The sequence below is a fragment of the Cyprinodon variegatus genome, unplaced genomic scaffold (genome assembly GCF_000732505.1).
Source record: "Cyprinodon variegatus isolate N-32 unplaced genomic scaffold, C_variegatus-1.0 Scaffold118, whole genome shotgun sequence".
In the NCBI taxonomy this organism is placed as follows: domain Eukaryota; kingdom Metazoa; phylum Chordata; class Actinopteri; order Cyprinodontiformes; family Cyprinodontidae; genus Cyprinodon; species Cyprinodon variegatus.
Window position 1 is genome coordinate 516606 of NW_015150571.1, and position 22407 is coordinate 539012.

The 22407-nt window shown below is 36.3% G+C and overlaps 1 protein-coding gene across 1 annotated transcript; it reads left to right on the plus strand.

Moving 5' to 3' along the window:
- Positions 1–6811: 6811 nt before the first annotated feature.
- Positions 6812–20795, plus strand: LOC107085167 (keratin, type I cytoskeletal 18-like). The gene is made up of 9 exons (XM_015375364.1): positions 6812–6933; positions 10192–10592; positions 10695–10777; positions 13267–13423; positions 15933–16097; positions 16189–16314; positions 18393–18610; positions 19775–19800; positions 20172–20795. The coding sequence occupies exons 2-9, from the start codon at positions 10200–10202 to the stop codon at positions 20285–20287; spliced, it is 1284 nt and encodes a 427-aa protein (XP_015230850.1). The 5' UTR covers positions 6812–6933; positions 10192–10199; the 3' UTR covers positions 20288–20795.
- The last annotated feature ends 1612 nt before the right edge of the window (positions 20796–22407 follow it).

The following is a 22407-nucleotide window of genomic DNA, read 5'->3' on the forward strand; positions in this document are numbered from 1 at the left end:
GATTAAGCCTGAAATGAGGTGCCAAAGCAGCTAAAGGTGATGATGGTCTGTTTGATTAATGATAAGTCTGTGTGTGAAGGTAATGAAAGGCATTCGATATAAGTCTGTATGAATGGAGGGGGCGTGTATATTCACAGCTTTGAAATATAAACTGTCTTTTATTTTTTATTTTTTTTTGTTTTGCATTGAACTCTTTAATTCATTAATTACTCTAACTTTGTGTTTCTTATTTTCATATGGTATACAATAGGGCGGGATAATTTTTTTATTTTACATGTCCATTATGATTAGAATATGTTTTGAAATTTTTAGAAATAAAAAACTTTATGCAGGCATCCCCAAACTCGGTCCACAAGGCCCCCTGTCCTGCAGGTTTTAGAGGTTTCTCTGCTTCAGCACAGCTGGTTATAATGATTGCAGTAGACCAAAAGCCTGTTAATCAGCTTTCAATTAAAATCAGCTGTGCTGGAGCAAGGAAACCTCTAAAACCTGCAGGACAGGGGGCCTTGAGGACCGAGTTTGGGGATGCCTGCTATAATGTAAGTATATTTTCCAATATTTGAACACACATTTTGACCCTTAATTCAATAATATGTAATATTACATGCAGCTCATCTCATTGAGAGGTGGGGAGGACTTTCCATTTGTGTCATATTATTTTTTTGTCAATGTAGGCATGGACATGCATTTAAAGTCAGAAGCACAATCAATAAGATATTTGAGAGACTATTTGAGATCTGTGCCAAGGAATGACCAGTATACACTTTGATTTCTTTCATATTCTCTAAAGTCGGGGTAGCTGAACATTTGAGTTTTTCCTTATGTATATCTACCTTGACAATAGAGACCGGCTGCACTTCATGGACATTGGGAATCAACATGAGTTGAAGACCGGCCACCACATCCTGCCAATTTTTCTAAGGTGTTCCCCTCAAGAGCAAAGACAAAGGACAGTAGCATCTGTTTACCTGTTTGGTACAGCCCATGGTGAACATAGCAACACATTATTGACATGGTCTAATTTTTACAGCCTGTAGTAGAACCATAAGTCATATCAAAAGGGTCCCGGTTTGAGCAACATTATTTGATTGACCAGAAACAATAATTGAGACACGTCATTAACTCCATAATTTGTTCTGCATGTTTTGAAACTTGTTTTAGTAGATTCAGTTTCTTTCCATACCTGTTCCTAAAACCAAATAGAGTGGGTAATGTTTGGATTTTGATGATAAATTGAGTGGTTAGGGCATAGGGCTTGGAATCCTAAGGTTTTCAGTTCTGAACCCACTCTCACAGACTGTCACTCTGGATCTCTGAGCAAGACCCTTAATTGCAGATTGCTCCCTGGGCGCTACACAGTGGCAGCCCTAAGAGGATTGGTGAAATGCAGACAGTTAATTTCTCCATTTTGTTAATCAATAAAGCTCAAGTTAAAAATTTTCAGCTTTACATTGGTACTAGAGCGATGCCTGTTGGATAATAATGCATAACGTGTGTTTTATGCTGCAAACGTTCCTCCTTATAAATAAAGATTCTGCTTTTAAATTATTATTATGCCATGAATTTTCAAGCATCCAAAGAGATTTCTTATTCTCTATGAATAAAATACAATCAAAGAAACACAGTTCATAATAAAGGTGAAGGACACTGTGTTTTAATGATTTTCCTGATTTTTACACATTGCATTGCTCTCTGTAAGCAATACATTGTTTGGTGTGCTTTTTTCTCCCTGGTTGTAGTGGGGACTCTGGCAGCAGCATTCTGCTCCTCTGCGAATTTTTTAAATTTTTTTATGGAATAGCTATTGTAGATCAAGCTATGTAAAAGTGTAGCAATAATGTTCTTTCAAGCATGTATTCACACATGTGCAACTAAAATATAACTACACGGAATGCCTGTTCATTTAAAATAGTTGAAAAATGTTTTATCTCATAGAATATTTATTAATAATTTATCAAAATGTATTATTATTATTATTATTGTTATTGAGTGATAATTTAACTTTATTGATCTCACATTGGAGAAATTTACCTCTGCATTTAACCCATCCCCTTGGGGAGCAGTGGGCTGCCATCATGGTGCACCTGGGGACCCAGAGTGGCAGTCTGTGGAAGTGGGGCTCCAACTCAGAACCTCAAGGTTCCAAGCTCTATGCCCTAACCTCTAGGCCCCTACTCCCCAAAATTTTTATTTATTTATTTATTCATTATATTTATTTATTTATTTCATGCATTTTTTAAATTCAAATGTTACAATCCCTCCATACTAACGATCCTAACAAAATCACGGGATACAAGGATGCCTAAAAGTTGATTTATAACGTGGAGTAAGACAAATTAAACATCTTACATGTAGGGTTCCAACATCTTGCTGACATCTGCTGTCAATTATGAGGAACTGCAAGTTGATCAACTAGTTATTGTATCTTGTTTCATAGTACAAGTCAATCCATCCATCCGTTTTCTATCATGCTTATCCCAAGTGGGGTCATGAGGGGTGCTGGTGCACCCACTATGGGCAAGAGGCAGGGTACTGTACACCCTGGGCAGGTCGCCAGTCCATCACAGAAACACAGGACAAACAACCATTCACACACACCCTCACACCTAAGGAGAATTTAGAAAAGCCAATTAACCTAAGAGTCATGTTTTTGCACTGTGGGAGGAAGCCAGAGTATCCGGAGAGAACCCAAGCATGCTCAGGGAGAACATGCAAAACCTGTGCAGAAAGACCCCTGGCTGGGAATTAAACCCAGAACCTTCTTGCTGCAAGGCAGCAGTGCTACATACTTTACCAATGAGCAGCCCATAGTACAAGTCAAAAGTATATATATATATAAAAAAAAAAAGAACATAAAGTATAACAGGGGATAGCAGATTTTTTCGCTGTCTAAAATAACACATACATCAAGTTAAACGTCATATATGTCATAGCAAACTTTAATGTTAAACTGAGTGGGATTAAGGCAAAAGCAGCATCGTGCAGAACCAATCATTTGAACCATGTCAACTAAACAAAGGAGATGACTGCAGATCTTAGAACGAAATAGGAAGAAGTGGATGTGGTTGAGAAGTATGTATACCCAAATGTTAAATACATCCAATTTATCAAATGAGAATACTTTATTAGTATTAAAGAGAACTTTAAAGATTATGAAAGAAGTTGCAAAAGATCTAAGAGTCTGATTCCTCATATTATAATCTCACTAATTGTAAAGTTGCATCTTAATTACTTTAAAACTAATTTGAAAGCTTAACATGTTTATTCGAAATAGAAATAATTTAATAAGAGATCAAAATTTATAAGAGGACATAAGAAGATATTTTATTTTGAAAGTTTTATGCAGGGTTAGGGTAACTAACATGGTGTATTAGTAATGCCTTAATAAAATTAACAGGACACTTAACATTAATTAGCACTATTATTGTATATTTATATACATACATTTTGTTAATTATATGTAAAATGTGTGTATTTTGACAGCTCTGAAGAAATGAGATCTAATTATTAAATAATATGATTAAGAACAATTAACCAATTTTAATTTGAATAAAAATTAGTCACTGCAGAAATGCTTACTGCACAGAAATGTGAAAAATTTGAAAAAATATAAAGCCTGTCAGGAGACAACTGAGAAAGATTTAAAGTTATTAAGAAAAATAATATAATAAATAAAGTATAAGGGTTAAGAAGCACTTAAAATGCAAGATTTTCTTAATAGCGTTATGTCAAAAGATGAAATGTCAGTTGAACATATTTTCAGCACTGCTTCTTACTCATAGCCCAAAATTTGCCCATCTGAACATTTCCCGGAGACATTTATTTTTCTCATATCACTAGATGTCACTATTTACCACAAAATCAAACACACCTGGTATGTAAATTTGAAAAAAAAAAAAAAAGTAGATGCTGAAATTATATTCATTTTGGTAACTTACTGCTTTATTTTTCTAGTTAATTTCAACTCTTCTCTGGGTGTAAAGAGCTTTTCTCTCTTTCCCCAAACATTTGAAGGCCATGGCTCTAAAGTTGTAAAACCTTGTCCTCTCTATGTTTGGATTTTACATGTCTTTCATCAAGGTGACAAAAACAGGCTGGGGGTTTCACACTGAGATGATGACCAGAAGATGAATTCACAGAAACTTCTGACTTCTCTCTTCTTCCGTCATCATCCCTTTTCATGACCAGAAGGTCCAGAAAATGATTAAATGTGTCCAGAATCTCACTGCAGACATTTAAAACTCCTCTAAAAACTTATATTAAGTAAAATGTATGTAAAAAAACAAAAAAGCAGAGCACATCCAACAAAACTTTTTATTTATCCATTTTAGATCGATATATAAGATTGATTTAGAAAAAATGATATATTTATCTAAAAAAGCACAAAAAGAAAGTTTCTGACTTGTTCTGATATGAATAAAATCCCCAAGCTTTTTGTTTCCTATGTTCTCTATATTTACACGTTTTTGTCAGTCATATTAAATTATAGGGGTACATTAATAGAGTTGTTCCTTTATCGTTTTCCTTTTTTATTGCATTTTTAATTTGACAGATTTTTTTTTATCATAAATTTTCAATTTTAATTTCTTCTAAATTGAGACCATTGCTTATTTCTCCACAACAAAATGACAATTATATGATCAAATATTTACATTAGAAACAATGAAAATGCTCCTTTTCAAACCTTTAAGAGGCTTTGCAACATTTAAGTGTTTTCTTTTTGCTTTGATCTCAAAATCTTGTTAAAGTAGAAAAATATTAGAAAAGCAAATGTATTTTTTTATTGAAATAAAAATAAATAAATAAAATAAAATAAAAAAGAAAAGCAAATGTAGATATTTGATGAGTCTAAATTTTGATGATGCACCTTTTGTTTATTATAACACAAAATTATGTTTTACTTTACATACATTTTTAAAACATAATTTCTATAGCACAATTTAGGGGCAAGTAATTTAAAATATTGTACACGAGAGGAAAAATATGAAGAAAAGTACCCTGCGTTGGCATGGAAGCAACACAAATAGATAAAGAGAATAAAAGTGATGCAGTAGAAAAAGAGGAGTGGATAAAAAAACAGATATAATAATCAGAAAAAAAAATGTGAAAAGAAGAAAAACAGAAGTGTTGAAGTCTATTATCAGAGATATGGGGAGCCAGAATAACTGGAGTGATGTGCTTTACTTTCTTAGTTATTGTGAGGATACAGGCAGCAGAATGTTGGATCAACTGCAACTGTCTGATAGCCTTATTAGGCAGAACTGTAATTAATTTACTAAGGTTAATACATGTTGTGTTTCAAGGTCCTGCTGAGAAATCAGTAAATTAATCCTGGAGATTTTGGTAGATTCCCCAAAATCAAAAGATTAAAACATATGATATATCATGAAGTTTTTTTTTTTGTTTTTTTTTACATAATGAAGAAAAATGGCCAGACCTTTGTGTACTCACCATGAATTTCTAGATGCTGTTACAAACAAACAAACAAACAAAGGACAAATGACACCAAAGCTGGGGTAACTGATCCTTATTCTGTGCCTTCCAAATCCATGTGGTCAAATACTGAAACAATCAAAGCCCCGCCCCCTGAGAAAAGAAAATCACCTTTTTTCCTTGGAAAGGTCCCTCATTCCTGGCCTTATAATCTTGAACCAGTGCCAAAAGGTGTCACTTTACTGCTTTAGAGCAGTAGTTATCAAACATGGTCATTGGGACCTTCTGTCCTGCATGTTTTAGAAGCGTCTCTGCTCCAGCAAAACTGCATTAAACCCCTGCTTTAGAGTTTTGGTGGAGCCCTAACCCTATGTTTGGCCTTAGTTTTCACATAGAGTGGATCTGCACCAAAATGTTGCAGCTTAAATTAGTTGTTATTTTTTCATATGTTAAAAAAATATATATATTTTTATACACTTGCTCTATTGAACATGTGTTATTGGTAATTTGCTAAGTTTTGTTTTCTTTTACATTTTAAACCTGTGTAACACATTTGGCTTGTGTTGTGTTTTATAAACCAAGGACATCCTATCAGATCCAGGGCAAAAAAAACTGAAACTGGGTGGAGCTACACATAACAGGTAAAGCACTGGTCTAAACCAGGTCATTATCATGAAGTGATCTGATATTTCCTGGAGAATAATGCTCTGGGCATTCATGAATCATACATGTTTGAAATCCAGCAAGGAAAAATGAGATTACATATTGTTAAGGTTTGGAGATAACTGACCCGTATAACATTTGTGAAGTTTCTAATTTAACTAGTATACCTCCGCCCTACATTTCTCTGTGCTTTTCTCAGGGGTTTTCACTTTCTTTTCACTCCATCCTTGCATTGTTCTCACATCCAATCCTTTGGGTTACACTTAGGTGAAGTCAGCTTCTCAGATCACAGTAAAGGCATTGTATCCACTGTCAGTACACTGCAGACACCAGGGTCTGCTGCATGCAAAGCACACTGGGCTTTCAGGAAGAACTTATCATTCATTGAAGATATGAGACCAAATATTGTACAGATAGGTAGATGTGTTTCCAAAGAGAGCACGAATGGGGTTGTTCTATTGAGTATACCTCATATTTGTGATGAAACATCAGTTTTATAAAGCTGCATTTACCTGTTAACTATAATTTTCAGACCCCTGAACTGATACTTTCTCACCTTTTAAATAAGCTTTAAAGGTTATGTTGGTTTGATCTCGTGACTCCCCTCAGTTATTCAGCTGGGTGTCACGTTGCATCCCTCTTATTGTTTGCAGAGGGGGCTGGATTCCTTGATGGCTCCTCCCCATTAAATAGTGTTACAGCCCTGCAGGACTCACCTGTGGAAGCTTGAGCAGCAGCAGCAGTCACTTTCACCACCAAGAAGCAGACGTCAGCTGAGCAGAGCAAAGAAAGACCTACTGAAGATTTATAGCACATTTAAGTACCGCTTTAAATTTGGTAAGTTCTCTACCTATAAGGTTTGATTTAACGGCATAATTCCAACTTTATCTTAAGAGAAAACCAACCTCCAACCAAGAAATTATGCATTTATATACAGCATTAACTGCATGTTTAATATTTTTTTTGCATGTTAACTATTTGTGTTTGAAATGTTAAAAATAATACAACATAAACATCATAAAAAACATTTTACTTAACATAAACTCGGGCCTAACACAATTATATCCATAAACATTCTAGTTATAAAGTTACCAAATCCAAATTATTAGAATAGAAAAGAATTCCACTTTATTGTCATTACTCTGTCACAAGTACAGAGCAAGCAATTGTAGTATCTGTAACTTACAGTAAAGTGATAAAATGGACTGTTAATAAGAATTTTATGCAGTTGATTAAACATTATTTAAAGGAGTCTAAAGGAGCAACCCTGAGATTTGACTTAGTTTTCAGAGGTTATAAAGATTCAGTTTCAATTCAAGCTTAAGCAACAGAGGCAGACATTTATTCATACATCCTTAGCAGAGATGCCAGGTTAAACTGAATGATGAATTTAAACCTTTTAATAGCATATTAAAAAAAGGTTTAAATTAGTTTTTCTTAAAACAAAACTTAAAAAATTAAACATGGAAGCCTAAATACTGATGCAAACTTTTTCTGTGGTTATGCAGAAACAAACTATTTTGTTTCCGGTATAATTCTGGGTGGATATTTGATCACTGTTGTTGGTTCATACTTCAGGGTGGTTTCCTGCCTCAGATCCAACTATTCAAATAAGTAGTGTGAGGATGGGATGAAGCCATTTCAGAAGTTTTCTATCAGCTTACATTACCCATTCCAAATACCTGTTAGGTGTTTGATTGTACTGCCCAGCAGCCAGCCACATAGCTGTTGATTTTGGTTAACATTTAAGAGTTTGGTGGTAGTTCTCTGTTTACATCCATTTTGTGCAATGCACCAGTAAAAGCAGACCTCATCCTAATACTTCACCCAACATTCTAAAAAAAATCAGAATTGCTTTCCTAGGTCACCTTTACTCATAATAAAAACAAAAAACTTAAATTATTCAAACATTAATTTTTTTAATTCTAGAAAATGTTCTCAAAATTTGTCCACCTAGTCACAAAACTTTTATTTTTTTTCAGCTTTTATTGTCACTACACTGTCAAAAGTATAGAGCAATGAAATTGACTCTCTGCATTTAACCAATCCCCTTGGGGAGCAGTGGGCTGCCATTGTGCTGCGCACAGGGAGCAGTGTGAGGTTAAAGGTCTTGCCCAGAGACCCAAAGTGGCAGTCTGTGGGAGTGGGGCTCAAACTTAGAACCTCAGGATTCCAGGCTCTATGCCTTAACCACTAGGCCGCCACTCCCAGCCACTCAATCTCCAGAGGGATTCCTGTTTTTTTTGGGATGGCTGCAAGCCTCAACCTAAGGGTTTCAGTATTAAAACATTGGCTCCTCCCTCAGTTGCTTCCCACTTAAATGGAGTTAAATGCCTTCTTTGTTGCCTGCTCCAAAATGCTATTAAAAGTTCATGGACTTAAAACTATGTCAGTGAAAGAAAGCCCAAAAATATTATTGATTTCTACCACTTTTTGCCAAGAAAATTAGTCAAAAATCCTACTAGAATTATGATAGTCATTTGTATATAGTCATGGCTTTCATTCTAATTTGCTTGAGTGCTTTCAGATTGAAGATGACAGTTCAGAATTTATTATTTAAACCCTTTGTGGAGAAACGAAGACTTTACAGCAAAATGAAACTTGTGCTTCCAAATATTGGTTATCTTGAAATTGTATGTGGTGTTATCATTTCACTCTTAAAAAAAGACCAGTTCAAATGCCTAACATCAACAGCAATTACTTCAAATTCATATTAATTACTCTCCAGAGGGCACAAAAAAAAATAAATAAATAAATAAAAACAAAATCAGCTAAAATATTGAAGGCCTAATTCCTCATTAGAAGCCAGTTTTCATAATTCTACAATAAGGAAGAGTCTGGACAAAATTGTAATTGTGGAAGAGTTCCAAGATAAAATCCCTCGGTGACTGAAAATAACAAAAAGGCAGTATAATCTGTGAAATTATGTAATAAAAATGTGAGATCCTTTCAAATGTACAGTATCCACTTTGTAATATTATAGTATAATATAGAAATTAAGAAAAATAAACAGTCAAATGTGTTGAATGTATAGTGATAATCTGGGGATTTTCTTTTGCTGTTTTTGGTGCTTAATGGACCACAACTGCTGGAAAAAAGCCAAGTGTATCATAAAGATTATAAAGAAATACCTCATTTATCAAAACTGATGCAAATAAAGGATCAATTTTTAACTTATATGGATTTTTTTTAATTTGTCAGAAAGTTCAAGACAACTCTAATTTTAAAAATTCAACCTTTCTGTCAATTATTTTAAGGTCCAGGCTTTAAAGGGGTAAGTTCATCCTTCTAACAGAACAAAGAGGAATGTTTAGCTATCATTTTCAAGCTTTCAGCTCCAAGAAACTTGGGTTATGAAATAGGAAAATTAGCCAAAGCAAATAGGTAGGTCAATGGCCTAGTTAAAGACTGAAGTTAAATCTAAAAGAACTGTGTAGCATAATCTCAAACACTTTGTTTATGGTTTAAAACCCGTTCAAACCCTTGATTTCAAACTACTCTTCATAGAAGAGTGAGACACAATGTCTGCACAGTCATTGCTAGTAATAATAAACATTGATGGTAGGTGTTGCTGCTAAGTGTGGTAGAAACAGTTATTAGGTTTAGGCCGCAATTACTTAAAAAAAAAAGGGATCGATTGGTTCCTTTGGTATGCAGTATGAAATTATCATTCGTGAATTATTTCATTAACTCAGATGTAATTTGTTTTATAATTTGAAACATTTCAGTGTCACAAAAAACAGGAGATCAATCAGGGGACTCTACGGTGATTTCTGCTCTAAACTGTGCTGATTTGAAACACTCTGATTCAAAACAGCACACTTTAGTGCTGCTGCTTCAGAATGAGAGGGAAACAGTCTAAAGCTAACATATATAGATCAATCAGAGAAAAAAATGTGCAGTGATTGTATAATGTTTAAAGGGCAGGTCAGCTTTGGTGTAGACTATTCTTAGAGATGGCCTCTGAAGGGCAGCACCAGAAAGAAGGGGTTCAAAACCCACTGAAAGTTTGCAGAATTCACATATATACATATTTTCTTGACAACTTCTTTTTAGATTAACAGAGATAAGCTAACTGATTTAAAACTTCTGCAGAGACCACAATGGCCTCCACTCTGTCAGTGCGCAGCGTTTCAGTGCGTCAGCCCTCCTTCTCCAGCGTCACAGTGAGGGACAGTGGGCGCAGTCTCCGCTCCAAGGCCTCCGTCTTCCCTCTGTCCAGCGTCAACATGCTGTCATTGTCCCGCTCTGTCTCTATGGGAAACGGCCTCAACATTCTGGGTTCCAGCCTTTCAATCAATGGCCTTGGGACAAGCGAGAAAGAGACCATGCAGGGCCTGAATGACAGGCTAGCCAACTACCTGGATAAGGTAAGGTCACTGGAGAGGTCTAACACCGAACTGGAGGTGAAAATCAAGCAACTCATGTTGGAGAAAACTCCAAAAGGGCACGACATTGAGGGGATGATGGCACAAGCACATGCCATCGGGCAAGAGGTCAGTGATATGTTTCAAGATTTCTTACAGTTAAACTCCATGGGACAAATCCCCCCACCATGAGCAATCTGACCTGAATTTAAACCATGTTTTCTCATACAGGTGAGAAAGAGGACACTGGAGAATGCTCGGATCATGCTGGAGATTGACAATGCCAAACTAGCAGCTGATGATTTCAGGGTCAAGTGAGTTTCATACAGAGGCTTTTTTCTCCCTTACTACCATCCTGTCAATGTTCACATGGGAGTGCCAGACAACAAAGCATGGGAATAAATGACCTTTCTGTCAGGCTGTGAAATAAGAGCCCCCTTCTCACGGTGCTCAGGCACTGAAGAACCAAGAAACAGCAGTTAGAGTTGGTTCGTACAGATTATTGCGGTCAGAAAAAATGTCATCTGCTTCCAAAGAGCAGAGAGGGTAGAGTCAAAAAAACGCCCACTTGGTTTTCACATTGTGTCGATGGTATGTAGTGTGGTGTAATATGACTGGCAGTGATAAACTCTCATTAAAGTTTCTGTTTACATGCAGATTTGGTGTTTTACATATGTTTGTGAGATATTTTTCATGATATTTAACTTTCTTGCATCAAGTTTTCTAACTGACAACAAAACTAAATAAATATAAATACTGTATGTGAGAACTTGCTCATCATTTGATCAGTTTTAAACTTAGGCTATTTAGTTCTGGACCTTGGTGCTTCTGGCCTACTGAGATAAAACAATATTGATAGAAACAACTGATTCATGAAAACATCTGAATTTGCTTCAGCTGCAGTTATTAGAAAAAGGTTTTAAAAACTCCTCATGCCTGCAGGTGCTTCAGAGGGCTCAATAGGCAGGAAGCAGAGCACAACTTGGACAAGTCGGCTGTTCAAAAGTTTTTTGCATGTCTTATATGCAATGACAGGAATGCATCTTTGAATATTTTGGACAGTAAATTGTTGCATGCGCTGGGAGAAAATCCAAACTCTACACAGAGATTTAGGTTTAGGAAATTCTAATTGCAAGGTACCTGTGCAACTATGCAGCACTGTTATTTACAAAGACTCAACAAACAACTTCTAGAGCCAACTCAAATAACAGTATCTAAGAGTAATGGTTTTAGTGATGCTTTTGTTCATGTATTTATACCTATATCTGTTCATTGAGGTATGCAGCTATTTATTTCTGCACAATTCTAGTGGAACCTTAACTTGCAGCTCATTTATTCTTTACTTTATCCACCTTCTGTGAGTAGATTTGCCATATAGAGGATTATTTTCTTCCTAATCCTACATTTTCCAGATTAAAATGTGATGCAATTGGTTGGATTCTTTGTGGCGAGGTGTCTAGTTTCTGTAACTTCCAAACAATTTGAAATCATCACCCTTTTTCAACAGTGCTTGACAGATGTCAGGACATATACATGTATTTGTAGATTAATTGTTTTGTGTTTTTCCTGAGCATGATATGTTGTTCAGTATGGTCAACCTTCTCTTCTTTGGTTTCATTGAGTTAGACTACATTATTCAAAATTTCCTAAAAGAGGGACTTAGGAGCAAATTCCGCCTGAATTTACATGTGTGAAGTAAAGCAAGTACAGCTCCCAAACTATAAATTGGAAGTATAATTGTTTGTTTTTGTATGACAGAATGGCATTAAGGAATATTTTTTTCAGGTGGAACCACTATTCTAAATGTCACCATGTCTGATTTATAGGTAATTAAACAAAGAAAAAATGAAAAATATTTAGCCTCGCCAAATTTTTCCCAAAATAATTGCAAAACACTATGAAACCCCATTTGAAACTCTGGATGAACAATCAGACTTTATAAATCCACATCTTGACTGCAAGTTAAGCAAATTTGGACTGAATAAATTCAAGAATGTTTGTTCCACAAAGGTTTTAGTTGGCAGTGTGATTTTGACACAAATCTGATTTTGACACAATGCCAAAAGTGCAAACATGCATTTTTTCACTCATAAAAGGGAATGTAGCCAGACAAATATGCTGATTTACACTACTGGAGACCTCCTGCATAAGACAAAGCCTTTGCTCCAATGATTTAGCTGTTGTTTCATTGAAATCTACCAATAATATCACCCAACTGAGTAGAGAATAAGAATAACAGAGCAAGCTTATATAACGTTACATCGCACAACTACCTCCGACCCCTCCTTGGAAAGGTCTGAGCCTCTAGGTTCCAATGATGCTGGCCTTTAGGGGGTGTGGCTAAAAATTAATACCTGCTGTTGCATTACTCCTGCAGAGTCACACATGTCATGTGGAATTTTAAATCTTATTTTTTTTACACAGCTATAAAACAAAAAGTATTTGTGAAAAAATTATTTTGAAACATGTTTTAGAAATCTTAAAGCCCCCTTTGAAAGGCATTTGGACGAAACACCATGTGACTGTGTTTTGGCCATTTCTATTAATAGATAAACACGAGCAGGTGACAGCTGGGCCCTGTACCGGGCCTGCTGGGCTCAAGGGGTGGAAACCCTGGCCAATTGGGATCTTCCTAACACCCAGCAGTAGTTGCATCTCTCCAGTTAATGCTGATGTCTTTCATACAGCATATTTAATCAGAGGGACCCTTTAAAGCAGCAAGACACAGCTTTTGTTCTTCCCATGCCTTTAAAATGGTATGTTTTGAACTTTCTTTTCTACCTCTCTCTTTTTTCCCCTGCAGATGGGAAGCAGAGGCCTCCCTGTACCAGTCGGTAGAGAGAGACTGCCAGGCTCTAAGGAGAGCAAAGTCAGACCATGACCAAATCATTGCCACGCTGAGAGGAGACCTAGATAGCCTCAAGGAGGAGCTGTACTACCTCAAGAAGAATCATGACGAGGTGAGAAGACCTCAGAGGTCTCAGCAGAGGCACCTCATCCATTAAAGCGTATTTTTCTCCCATAGGAAGCACCCAGTAAAGGTGTCCAGAAGCCAAGAGCGATTGAGACAGTAATGTTTTGCAGCTGAGAAACATTTACTGTCTGGAAGTATCATTTTTTTAAATAAAAGTTTCCTGTATAGGATTTAGATTAAGTACATTTGGTTTACTGAGCTGAGGAAAAGGTTCCTGTGTCTCTGTCTAATTGCAACAAGCAGATATGACAGTGGGCCAGCCATTGTTTACTATTCCAGTCTTGGCACATGGTCAACAGTGTCTGAAATATGACATAAGTGCAGAGTGAACACAGACACACCCTTTGTCATCAGACAGGACTCAATCCAGCTGCAGACACCTGGAGTGTTTAGACAGTCAGGCGTGGTGTCCAGGATGTCACATCTGACTAAATTAAGTTTAACATTACAGTATTACAACAGTGTTCTACAATTATCATGTGGAAAATTATATCATTTATTAGCTAAATCCGTGTTGATTGAAAGAATTCTGCCTTAATTCCTTAGTTGGTTTCCTTTAAAGGAGTAAACTTAGGATTTTAAGTAATTTAGATTTTCTGTCAACGAAGTCTAACCCATGCCTTATATTATTATTATTTTTTTTTTTGTTATCGGTTAAGAGATATATCACCCCATAAAATTAAATAATAATAGCCAGAAATGTTTAATTTAATTTATTTTGTTATATGACAAAGTGCAAAGTTGGTTATGTGTTTTCCATCACTCATCATTATAATGCGGCAGTCCAATTAGACATCAAAACATGCTGCACTGTAGTTCTCATAGCATTTTGTGTTGCTTTTACTTACAATCAGACATTTCATTTTCAACCATAAAAAATGTCAATTTTGATGACAGTTTGTTTGGTAGGGATTTAGGACTAAGAGATTGTATAAATACAGTATACAGAGATCATTTTGGAAGCTTGAACCTAAAAGTTTTTCCTGTTTATGTTGCAAAGAAGCTTTTGTTTGGTTGGAGATTTATAGATTAAAGAAGAAAGCCATTTTCTATTATGAAATAATAATATTTCAACTAAGCCGCTGATTTTGAGTTTCTAATAGACCAAAGCATCATTATACATTATTCATTTTTAAGGTGATATTCGTAGACATGGTGAAGTCTTATATTGGACCCTGTTCAATAAATTCCTCCTATGCACCATATCTTCTACAATAATTTTTCTAAATTCCATAAATGGTAAAAGAAGTAAATTTATAGAGGGCTTTTCTAGTCATACTGACCACTTGAGTGGTTGAGTGTTGGCTTAGTGGTTAGAGCAGTGTACTTGTGCTCTGAGAAGGTTACAAGTACCCAGTTCGATCCAAAATGCGTGCACTCTGGGTTCCTGAGAAAAACTCTTAACCCTTATCCCCTTGGGGAGCAATGGCAGCCCACTGCTCCCCAAAGGAATGGGTTAAAATGCAGAGAGAGGATTTCCCCATTGTGGGACAATAAAGGGATTTACATTTACACTCAGAGAACTTTACGCTATATTTAAGCTCTCAAACACACATATAATCAAGCACAATTCACAGATCAGTATGAAATTTGGCATTAAGTGCCTTGCCCAGCGCACATCAAAATGTGAGACAAGGATGATATAATGAACCTACACTGGACGGCAAGACAACAGTGAGCCATAGTGGCCCCCAAAGATACTTTATTGAGGATTTGATAGTTTTTTTAATATGCTTTTTTGAACAGTTTTGCATATTTAAAAATGTATTAAACTATTGTAATAAAGTCTTATTCTATTAATAGCTGTCCAAGTTTGATAAACATTAAAAAAAATAAAAATTAATGTTGCAATCCCCTAAAGGTGTCTACTGTTAAGACTAAAATGTTGGATTAATATTCAATGTCATCTTTTAATTTGAGCTTCAGATTGGGTGCGTTATTAACCTTTTATCTCCGTCCTGCCAGACTGTTGGTTTAAATCAAATCTACATGTATTTTACATTTCTAAAAAAAGAATAAAATAAAATAATAAAATAGAGCCAATGAGTGTAACAGATAGTGATCTTCTAAAGTAGATATCATCCCTTAATATTTCTCCACAAAACACACTTCCTCTAACTGTTGAACAAACACAGCAAGAAAACTGAAACGTATGAAGTATTGCATGTTATATTTTCCTTTTCTGTTTTTTTTTTTTTTTTTTTTTTTTTTTTTTTGTAAATCACGCTGAAAACATCTAGAGAAAAGCTTGTGAACATATTTCAGTGACAAACTCTCTGCAGCTGGGGGAGTTTGCAGCTTCACTTGAGTGGGTCAAAGCTGAGCGGTCTGTCTTATCTTATCTGTCTCTGTGTGAAATCAAGGATCAGTTGTTTAGATGATAGCCATGTGCTGCATGTTCTTTCATAAATGCATCACTGTTATCACTGCTCAGTGTACACGTTCAGCTGGAGAATGATACTTAAGAATTAATCCCAGCTTTGTAATCATTGCAGGAGATGGGTGCCCTGAAGGCCCGTCTGGCCAATGAGCAGGTCAGTGTTGAGGTAGAAGCGGCTCAAGGGCCCGACCTGGGGGCCATTATAGCTGAGCTGAGGGTCCAGTATGAGGGCATCGCTCGCAAGAACAAGGAGGATGCTGAAGCCTGGTACCTGAAGAAGGTTGGTGTGAATCGCTCTTATTTCTGATGTGATTGTTTTGGAATGCAGAACCTGATAAGAGGACCCCTGTTTAACTGAAATCTGTCCACAGCTGGAGGCCGTTCAGTCTGAGGTCAAAGAAAGCAACGAGGCGCTCCGCTGCGCCCAGGGAGAACTCAGCGAGAGGAGACGCTTCCTGCAGGCCCTGGAGGTGGAATTGGACAGCCTACGAAAACAGGTAACCTGCTTTTTGCACATTTGAAGAATATACAGCACGGTACCCTTCAAAGGATTCCTACCCTTTGAACTTTCTCACACTTTCCTAAATTACATTATTTCTTTCATTGGGATTTTATGTGATAAACCAACACTTAGGATGGTTTAAAACATTTACAAACAAAGTGTTTGGGGTTATTTGTTTTCAGGTCTGAAAGGTTACTGTTTAAAACCACATTTTTTTAAGTGGTCCTGACAACAGCTACCAGTTATTCAGGATTCAATGCCAGTTTTTCTCCTGTTCTGTGTCCCATCTATTTAACAGAGATTGGTGTCCAAAAAAAAAATAAAAAATGTGTAGCTGATAAACTATGTCTGAAAATCTCACCTTTCATTGGATTTTCAGCAAAGTTCTAACAAAACATAACATCATAAATTAATGCTCATTCTCAGATAATGTTATCTTTTAAAAGCTTCCCAGATCTAACAAAATACTGTAAAAATGATCTGTCTTTGCTAAATGGCCCTCCATGTGATGAGGGAGATGTCTTCTTATTTATCAAAGATTCATTATAAAGTAACCATCATGCAAAGAAAAACCTCAACAAACCCTAAGAAACAGACTTTATACCAGTCCAGCTCATTGCAAATAAATATAGAAGGTATAAAGCTAAGTATATAAGTCACGTGAGCTTTCTCGTCAAGAAGTTCTCATCAAGGTTGGTGTTTTCCAATAAAAAAAAAAAAAAAAAAAAAAAGGTTCCTGTCATTAGAATCTGGCGGCTCATCCTTTTTAATGGAACTCATTCCCATCCTCACCTTGTCTCTTCTGAGGTGAAGAAATGTCAGGGTGCTTAGTGGAAAACAGCTGCTTACCCTTTGTATATGAAGAGCTATTTATGTATAGATACACAGAGTGTGGAGCGGGTTTACTAAACTACTGTATTCAATCACTATGTCAAGACGTTGATAGATACCGTTTGCTGCAGAAGCACAAAAAGCTTTTAAATGTTTGCTCAGTGTGATACCAAACCTACTGCATTGAATGGGTTGATGTTATTATGTCGACATAATATGTCAGTTTAAGTTGGGAGGGTGGCTGATGAGCTCAAACAGGCCAGTTTGCAAAGCAACACCAGGAATAGTGAGCCCATTGTTGGACCACTGTGACCCAGAAGCTTGATTTAACCTTTTATCATCATAGTGTTTCCACTTTTGCTTCGCTATTCCTACTGCTATATAAGCAGCACACTATTCAAGGAGCTTTCTTCTCTAACGATTGAAGAGGCTCAGTTTATATTACAGACAATCCAAATATTTTAGCTTTTCTTTGACCTGAAATGTAATAAATCTTATAACTCATCAGCCTTTTTTTAAATGAGTAGTAGTATAGCAGATGTCCCATCTTGAAGCCATAAGCTCAGACACAATTACAGCTGCAGCTTTTATGCAAGTGCAACCCATACCACCTTTGAATAGTGAAATTACACAGCCAAGCTGTTTATGTTCAACACCAAAAACTACAAAATTAAAGAAAATAAATTAAAATAAGGTATATCTACACTCTGCTTGTTGGAGACTGTGTTGCAGGGCTAGCAGGTCCAAAATGTAAAAGGTATAAATATTGGGAAGTCACTTGATAAACTGATACATTGCAAATACCTTGGTATTATCTGAACTGACTTTAATTATTGTCCCTATATTTAACACTTAGGATCTGGGTTTAATAAAACAAAAATAGTTTTTCAGCTCAAAAATAGGATTATTATTATTTTTTTAGAGTGCAGATAAAATACCCAGAAATAACTCTGCTGGAGTCCCAGGCCAGTTGGCTATGCGGTCATCCAGTGGCCACTCAACGGAGGATACCAGGGTGACATCACTAATCACTTACAGCTCTCAATGTCATTGAGTTCCCACAAATCCGACTTTGTTATAGAAAAGAGAACTGCCTCCCTTAATACCACATACAAATAAGCAGCCAAAAACTTCTTCAGGGCAAATATGAGAGATGATATTTAGAATAAAGGGCAAAGAGCCAAAAACATGTGTTGTAGTGAAATATTGACATCTTATTGTCACCTTATTTAATTTTATCAGGTCAGCGTGTTGGAGGGAAACCTGGGAGAGACTGGACACAAATACAGCATTGAGATGGACCGCCTTCAGACCACCCTGACGCAGCTGGAGGACGAGCTGTCTCAGCTGCGTCTGGACATGCAGCGCAACAAAACTGACTATGAGCAGCTTCTGCGCATCAAGCAGAACCTGGAGATGGAGATCGCTACCTACAGGCGGCTGCTGGAAGGCGAGGAAATGTAAATATGGAAGAGGGTTTGGGAAACATCAAAACAAAACAAAATATTCTGGGATGTCAGGATATTTCTGAGCAGAGTCCCAGGCAGACACAGACAGGACTCTACAGCAGCCAACACAGCACTTTTTACTATGAAGTATTCTGTAAAGGGGGAACAATACTAACACTGTAGAAAGAAACACATTACATTACATTTTGTACACACAACGTAAACCTAGTCTAGATTTTAATTACCTTTTTTTATTCTGTTAGACAAAATGTCCTCACTTCTTGCTGAGCATAACTAAGGATTGAAGCTGATGGAAAAATTGCAGACAATCTACCAATAACAGATGTATCGGGAATTGCATTAAATCTGGGATTTTAATACAGATCTCTAAAGTTCCATCATCAGGATGGCCAAGCTTTATTTTTTTAGAAAAGGTTTTGCAATCATGAAAGTGTTATTTTTCCATACTTAATTAATAACCTTTTGATCCTGTAGGCTGTTCTCAGCCTTGCCTTTAAATTTTCCTATAGAGCAGAATTTCCTATAGAGTTGTATTGAGCTAAAATAAAGCCAAATATATTATGGCCTCTTATTACTCTAGTAAATAGAATGAGGATGAAGGGCTTTTTTTTGTTGTTGTTTGTTTTTGCTTAACTTTGCAAAACAAGTTAGATAAGATACTACTATTTTGTCCGCCATTGAGAAAAACACCCACATTTGCACAAAATCTGAAAAAAATCAGTCTCTACATTTAAACATCTGACTAGGATATTTACATATTAAAACATATGTGCTGAATGAAAACAGTGTTTGCTTGTGGGGAGTAGCGGCCTAGTGGTTAGGGCATAGAGCTTGGAATCCTGAGGTTCTGAGTTTGAACCTCCCACAGACTGCCACTCTGGCTCTCTGAGCAAGACCCTTAATCCCTCACTACTCCCTGGGCACTGCACAATGGCAGCCTACTGCTCCCCAAGGGAATGGGTTAAATGCAGAGAGTTCATTTAGTTGCTCTGTACTTGCGACACTGAATGACAATAAATAGTTGGGGGAAAAATTATAGATTATTTTTTGGTATCCCTAATAATAGGTGACTTAATTTTTCTTTAAAATCTGTTCTAAAATATTTTTGTTTGTAGTTATAGTTTGTACTAATGCTTATTTAACTTTATTTTCCAGGGTGAAAGAAACACCCCCTCCTAAGAGTAAGTTCATATTATTACATTTCAAAAACAGCATCTTTCTGTAATAAATCTGTATCATCTAACATTATCAAAGGAAATTCCAGCAGGATGTAAGAATCTTTTTTTATTTGATAATGCAAAGGACCTGATCCCTTCTGAAGTCTTTCATGTGTTCACCTGATCCACACAAAAAAGGAACAATGTCTCTCTTTGTAATCCTTGTTTCAGTCACGGTGGCCCAGATCATCCAATCATTAGATTTCAGTCCAGCTTCATAATATCAATACCACACAGTAGACTGTATTTTCTTACACAGTGAACCACCTGCTTCAGTGTTGTTCCAACTGGCACTAGGGAAGCGTGACTCACCCTGTTTGGTTACTGTGTTGCAGAAGACCCCGAGGTCCGTACCAGGAAGATCGTAAAAGTTGTCACACAGACGGTGATCAACGGCAAAGTGGTTAACGAGTCCAGCGAGGTGGAGCAGATTGAAGACAGCAAGAAATGAGGCACAATGAAGCATGCACTGTTTTATTATCCCAACTTCCTGCTGACTGTGCAAAACATTCTGTTATTATCCGATGCTTTTTTGAACACTGGAAATAGAAGTGAAGATTAAAAGCTCAGGCTAAAAGTTTTTAATCATAGTTTACTTTATTTCAGTTGTTAGCATGTCTTTAATCTGCTCAAGTTTCGCATTCTTTGTTCAACTTTTACATTATTAGTCCTTCAGCTATTGGATGTATCTCTGGTCTTAGACTTTTGAACAAGTATTATTTTTCCTACAACTAAACAGTTTACAGATTCAGCTGGAAACATGTTTGATCTCAAGAGCTAAGATCTAAAGACAGGAGTGCAATCCATATATTTGACCAGAATTAGAGCTTCTGCAGATACTACTGCAATACAGACACTTTTTTTATCCAAGCATAAACGGTTTGAACTTTTTTTTTTCCAATCACTATATCTCACCCCGATTTATTTGTTTATAAATCAAATAAATGCTTAAGCTTTCACTTACTGTACAGAGTCTAAATCTCAATTAATAATTTCAGACGCTACCCAAGGATTGTGATTAAGGATAAGAATGGATATAACATTCATAGAAATTAACAAAATAAAGATTTGTGTTTTACTCTAATAACTCTATTATGCATAAAGGCTTAAATAGATAAACCCTTTAATAAATCATACTTCTTATGGCAATCAATGATCTTTTGCCATGCCGGCTTGATATTTCAAAACTGTTCTCTGCAGATTTTATCAATATTAAGCAAAAGATGTGGTTCTAAAGCATTGTCCACATTTTTCCATAAGGAGTGAGGCTAGGATTTCTTGAAAGATGTTCCAAAAGTTTAAGGCTGTTTTTTTATGCATTTTCAAACCAGTTCTGATTTATATTTGCATTGTCAATTGAGCCAAACTGACCTTTTCTGTTCAAAGAATATGGCTCAGAAAAATCTGGATACGTCAAGGGATGTCAAAACTGGAAACTGCTGGATGACATCACTAAGGCACATTCACCATTCACAGCTGCCAATACAGACGGGTCAGACGACACATAGACTGAGCCAAAACGACAGGATTGTTTGGAAAACCCAAACAAAGTTTGTCTTCCCGATAGAACAACACTAAACCGCCTATACGGCATGCTTGCTGTAGCATCATGGTATTTTTGTTTTACACAAACTGATGAATTAATGACTCCAACTACCATTCAGACTCTACTATTACAGGTTAAATTAGCAGCTATGATGGAAACTTGGACACAAATTGTTGTTCAGCCACGATAATGACACCAAGCATTTGAATTGATGTCATATTGCAAAGGCTCTACACCAAATGGGAATGAATGGGTTATAGGCTTATATGAATAAGCACTTAAGATGAGATCTGCCATATCTAGTAAGAGGATAGGCTAAATATACAGCAGGAACTTTGTCTGAAGCATGTGTGTGTGATAAGAAAGGGTCTATAAAAAGAAACCAAATGAAATGTAACCAAATATTAATTTAGGTATAAATAGGTGAATGGGTTTATGATTTTACCTCAAGGCAAACCAGATGAAAACTTGCATAAATATCGTGCTGCCAAAAGTGATCAAAGTTATATATTATAATCATTACTCCCCAAAAGAAATACTTGACATAAATAACAAAAAACCCGACAAATGAAGCTGACATGTATGAAGATGATAAGTGGATGTACATTTTTAACTGGAACTCTAAAAGAGACATTTAATTATCTTTTTTTGACTGGTAACAAATGAATCATTGAACAACCGTACAATAACATAAAAGTTCAAAATGTATCTCCTCAAGGATTTAAGCTCAAACTGAAACTCTGACTGATACTCAGAGAACAAAAGAAGAGGGTTTTTGAACCAGAGAAACACGATTTAGTCCCAGAAGGACACAAACAGCAGCAGTTTCACATTACAACCTGGGGTCCGTTTCACAAAGAACATTTACTCTTAAGTTTCCTAAACCGGAAATTAGGGAAACTCTTTTGTGTCAGAAAGAGAGTTTACTCCACATCTGTTTCAGTCACCGTAGTAACTTTCTCCTCAGAGCTAACCTGGTCGGGAGCAGGTTTTCTCTGCATGTTCACAACTTGAACTTCTTCTTT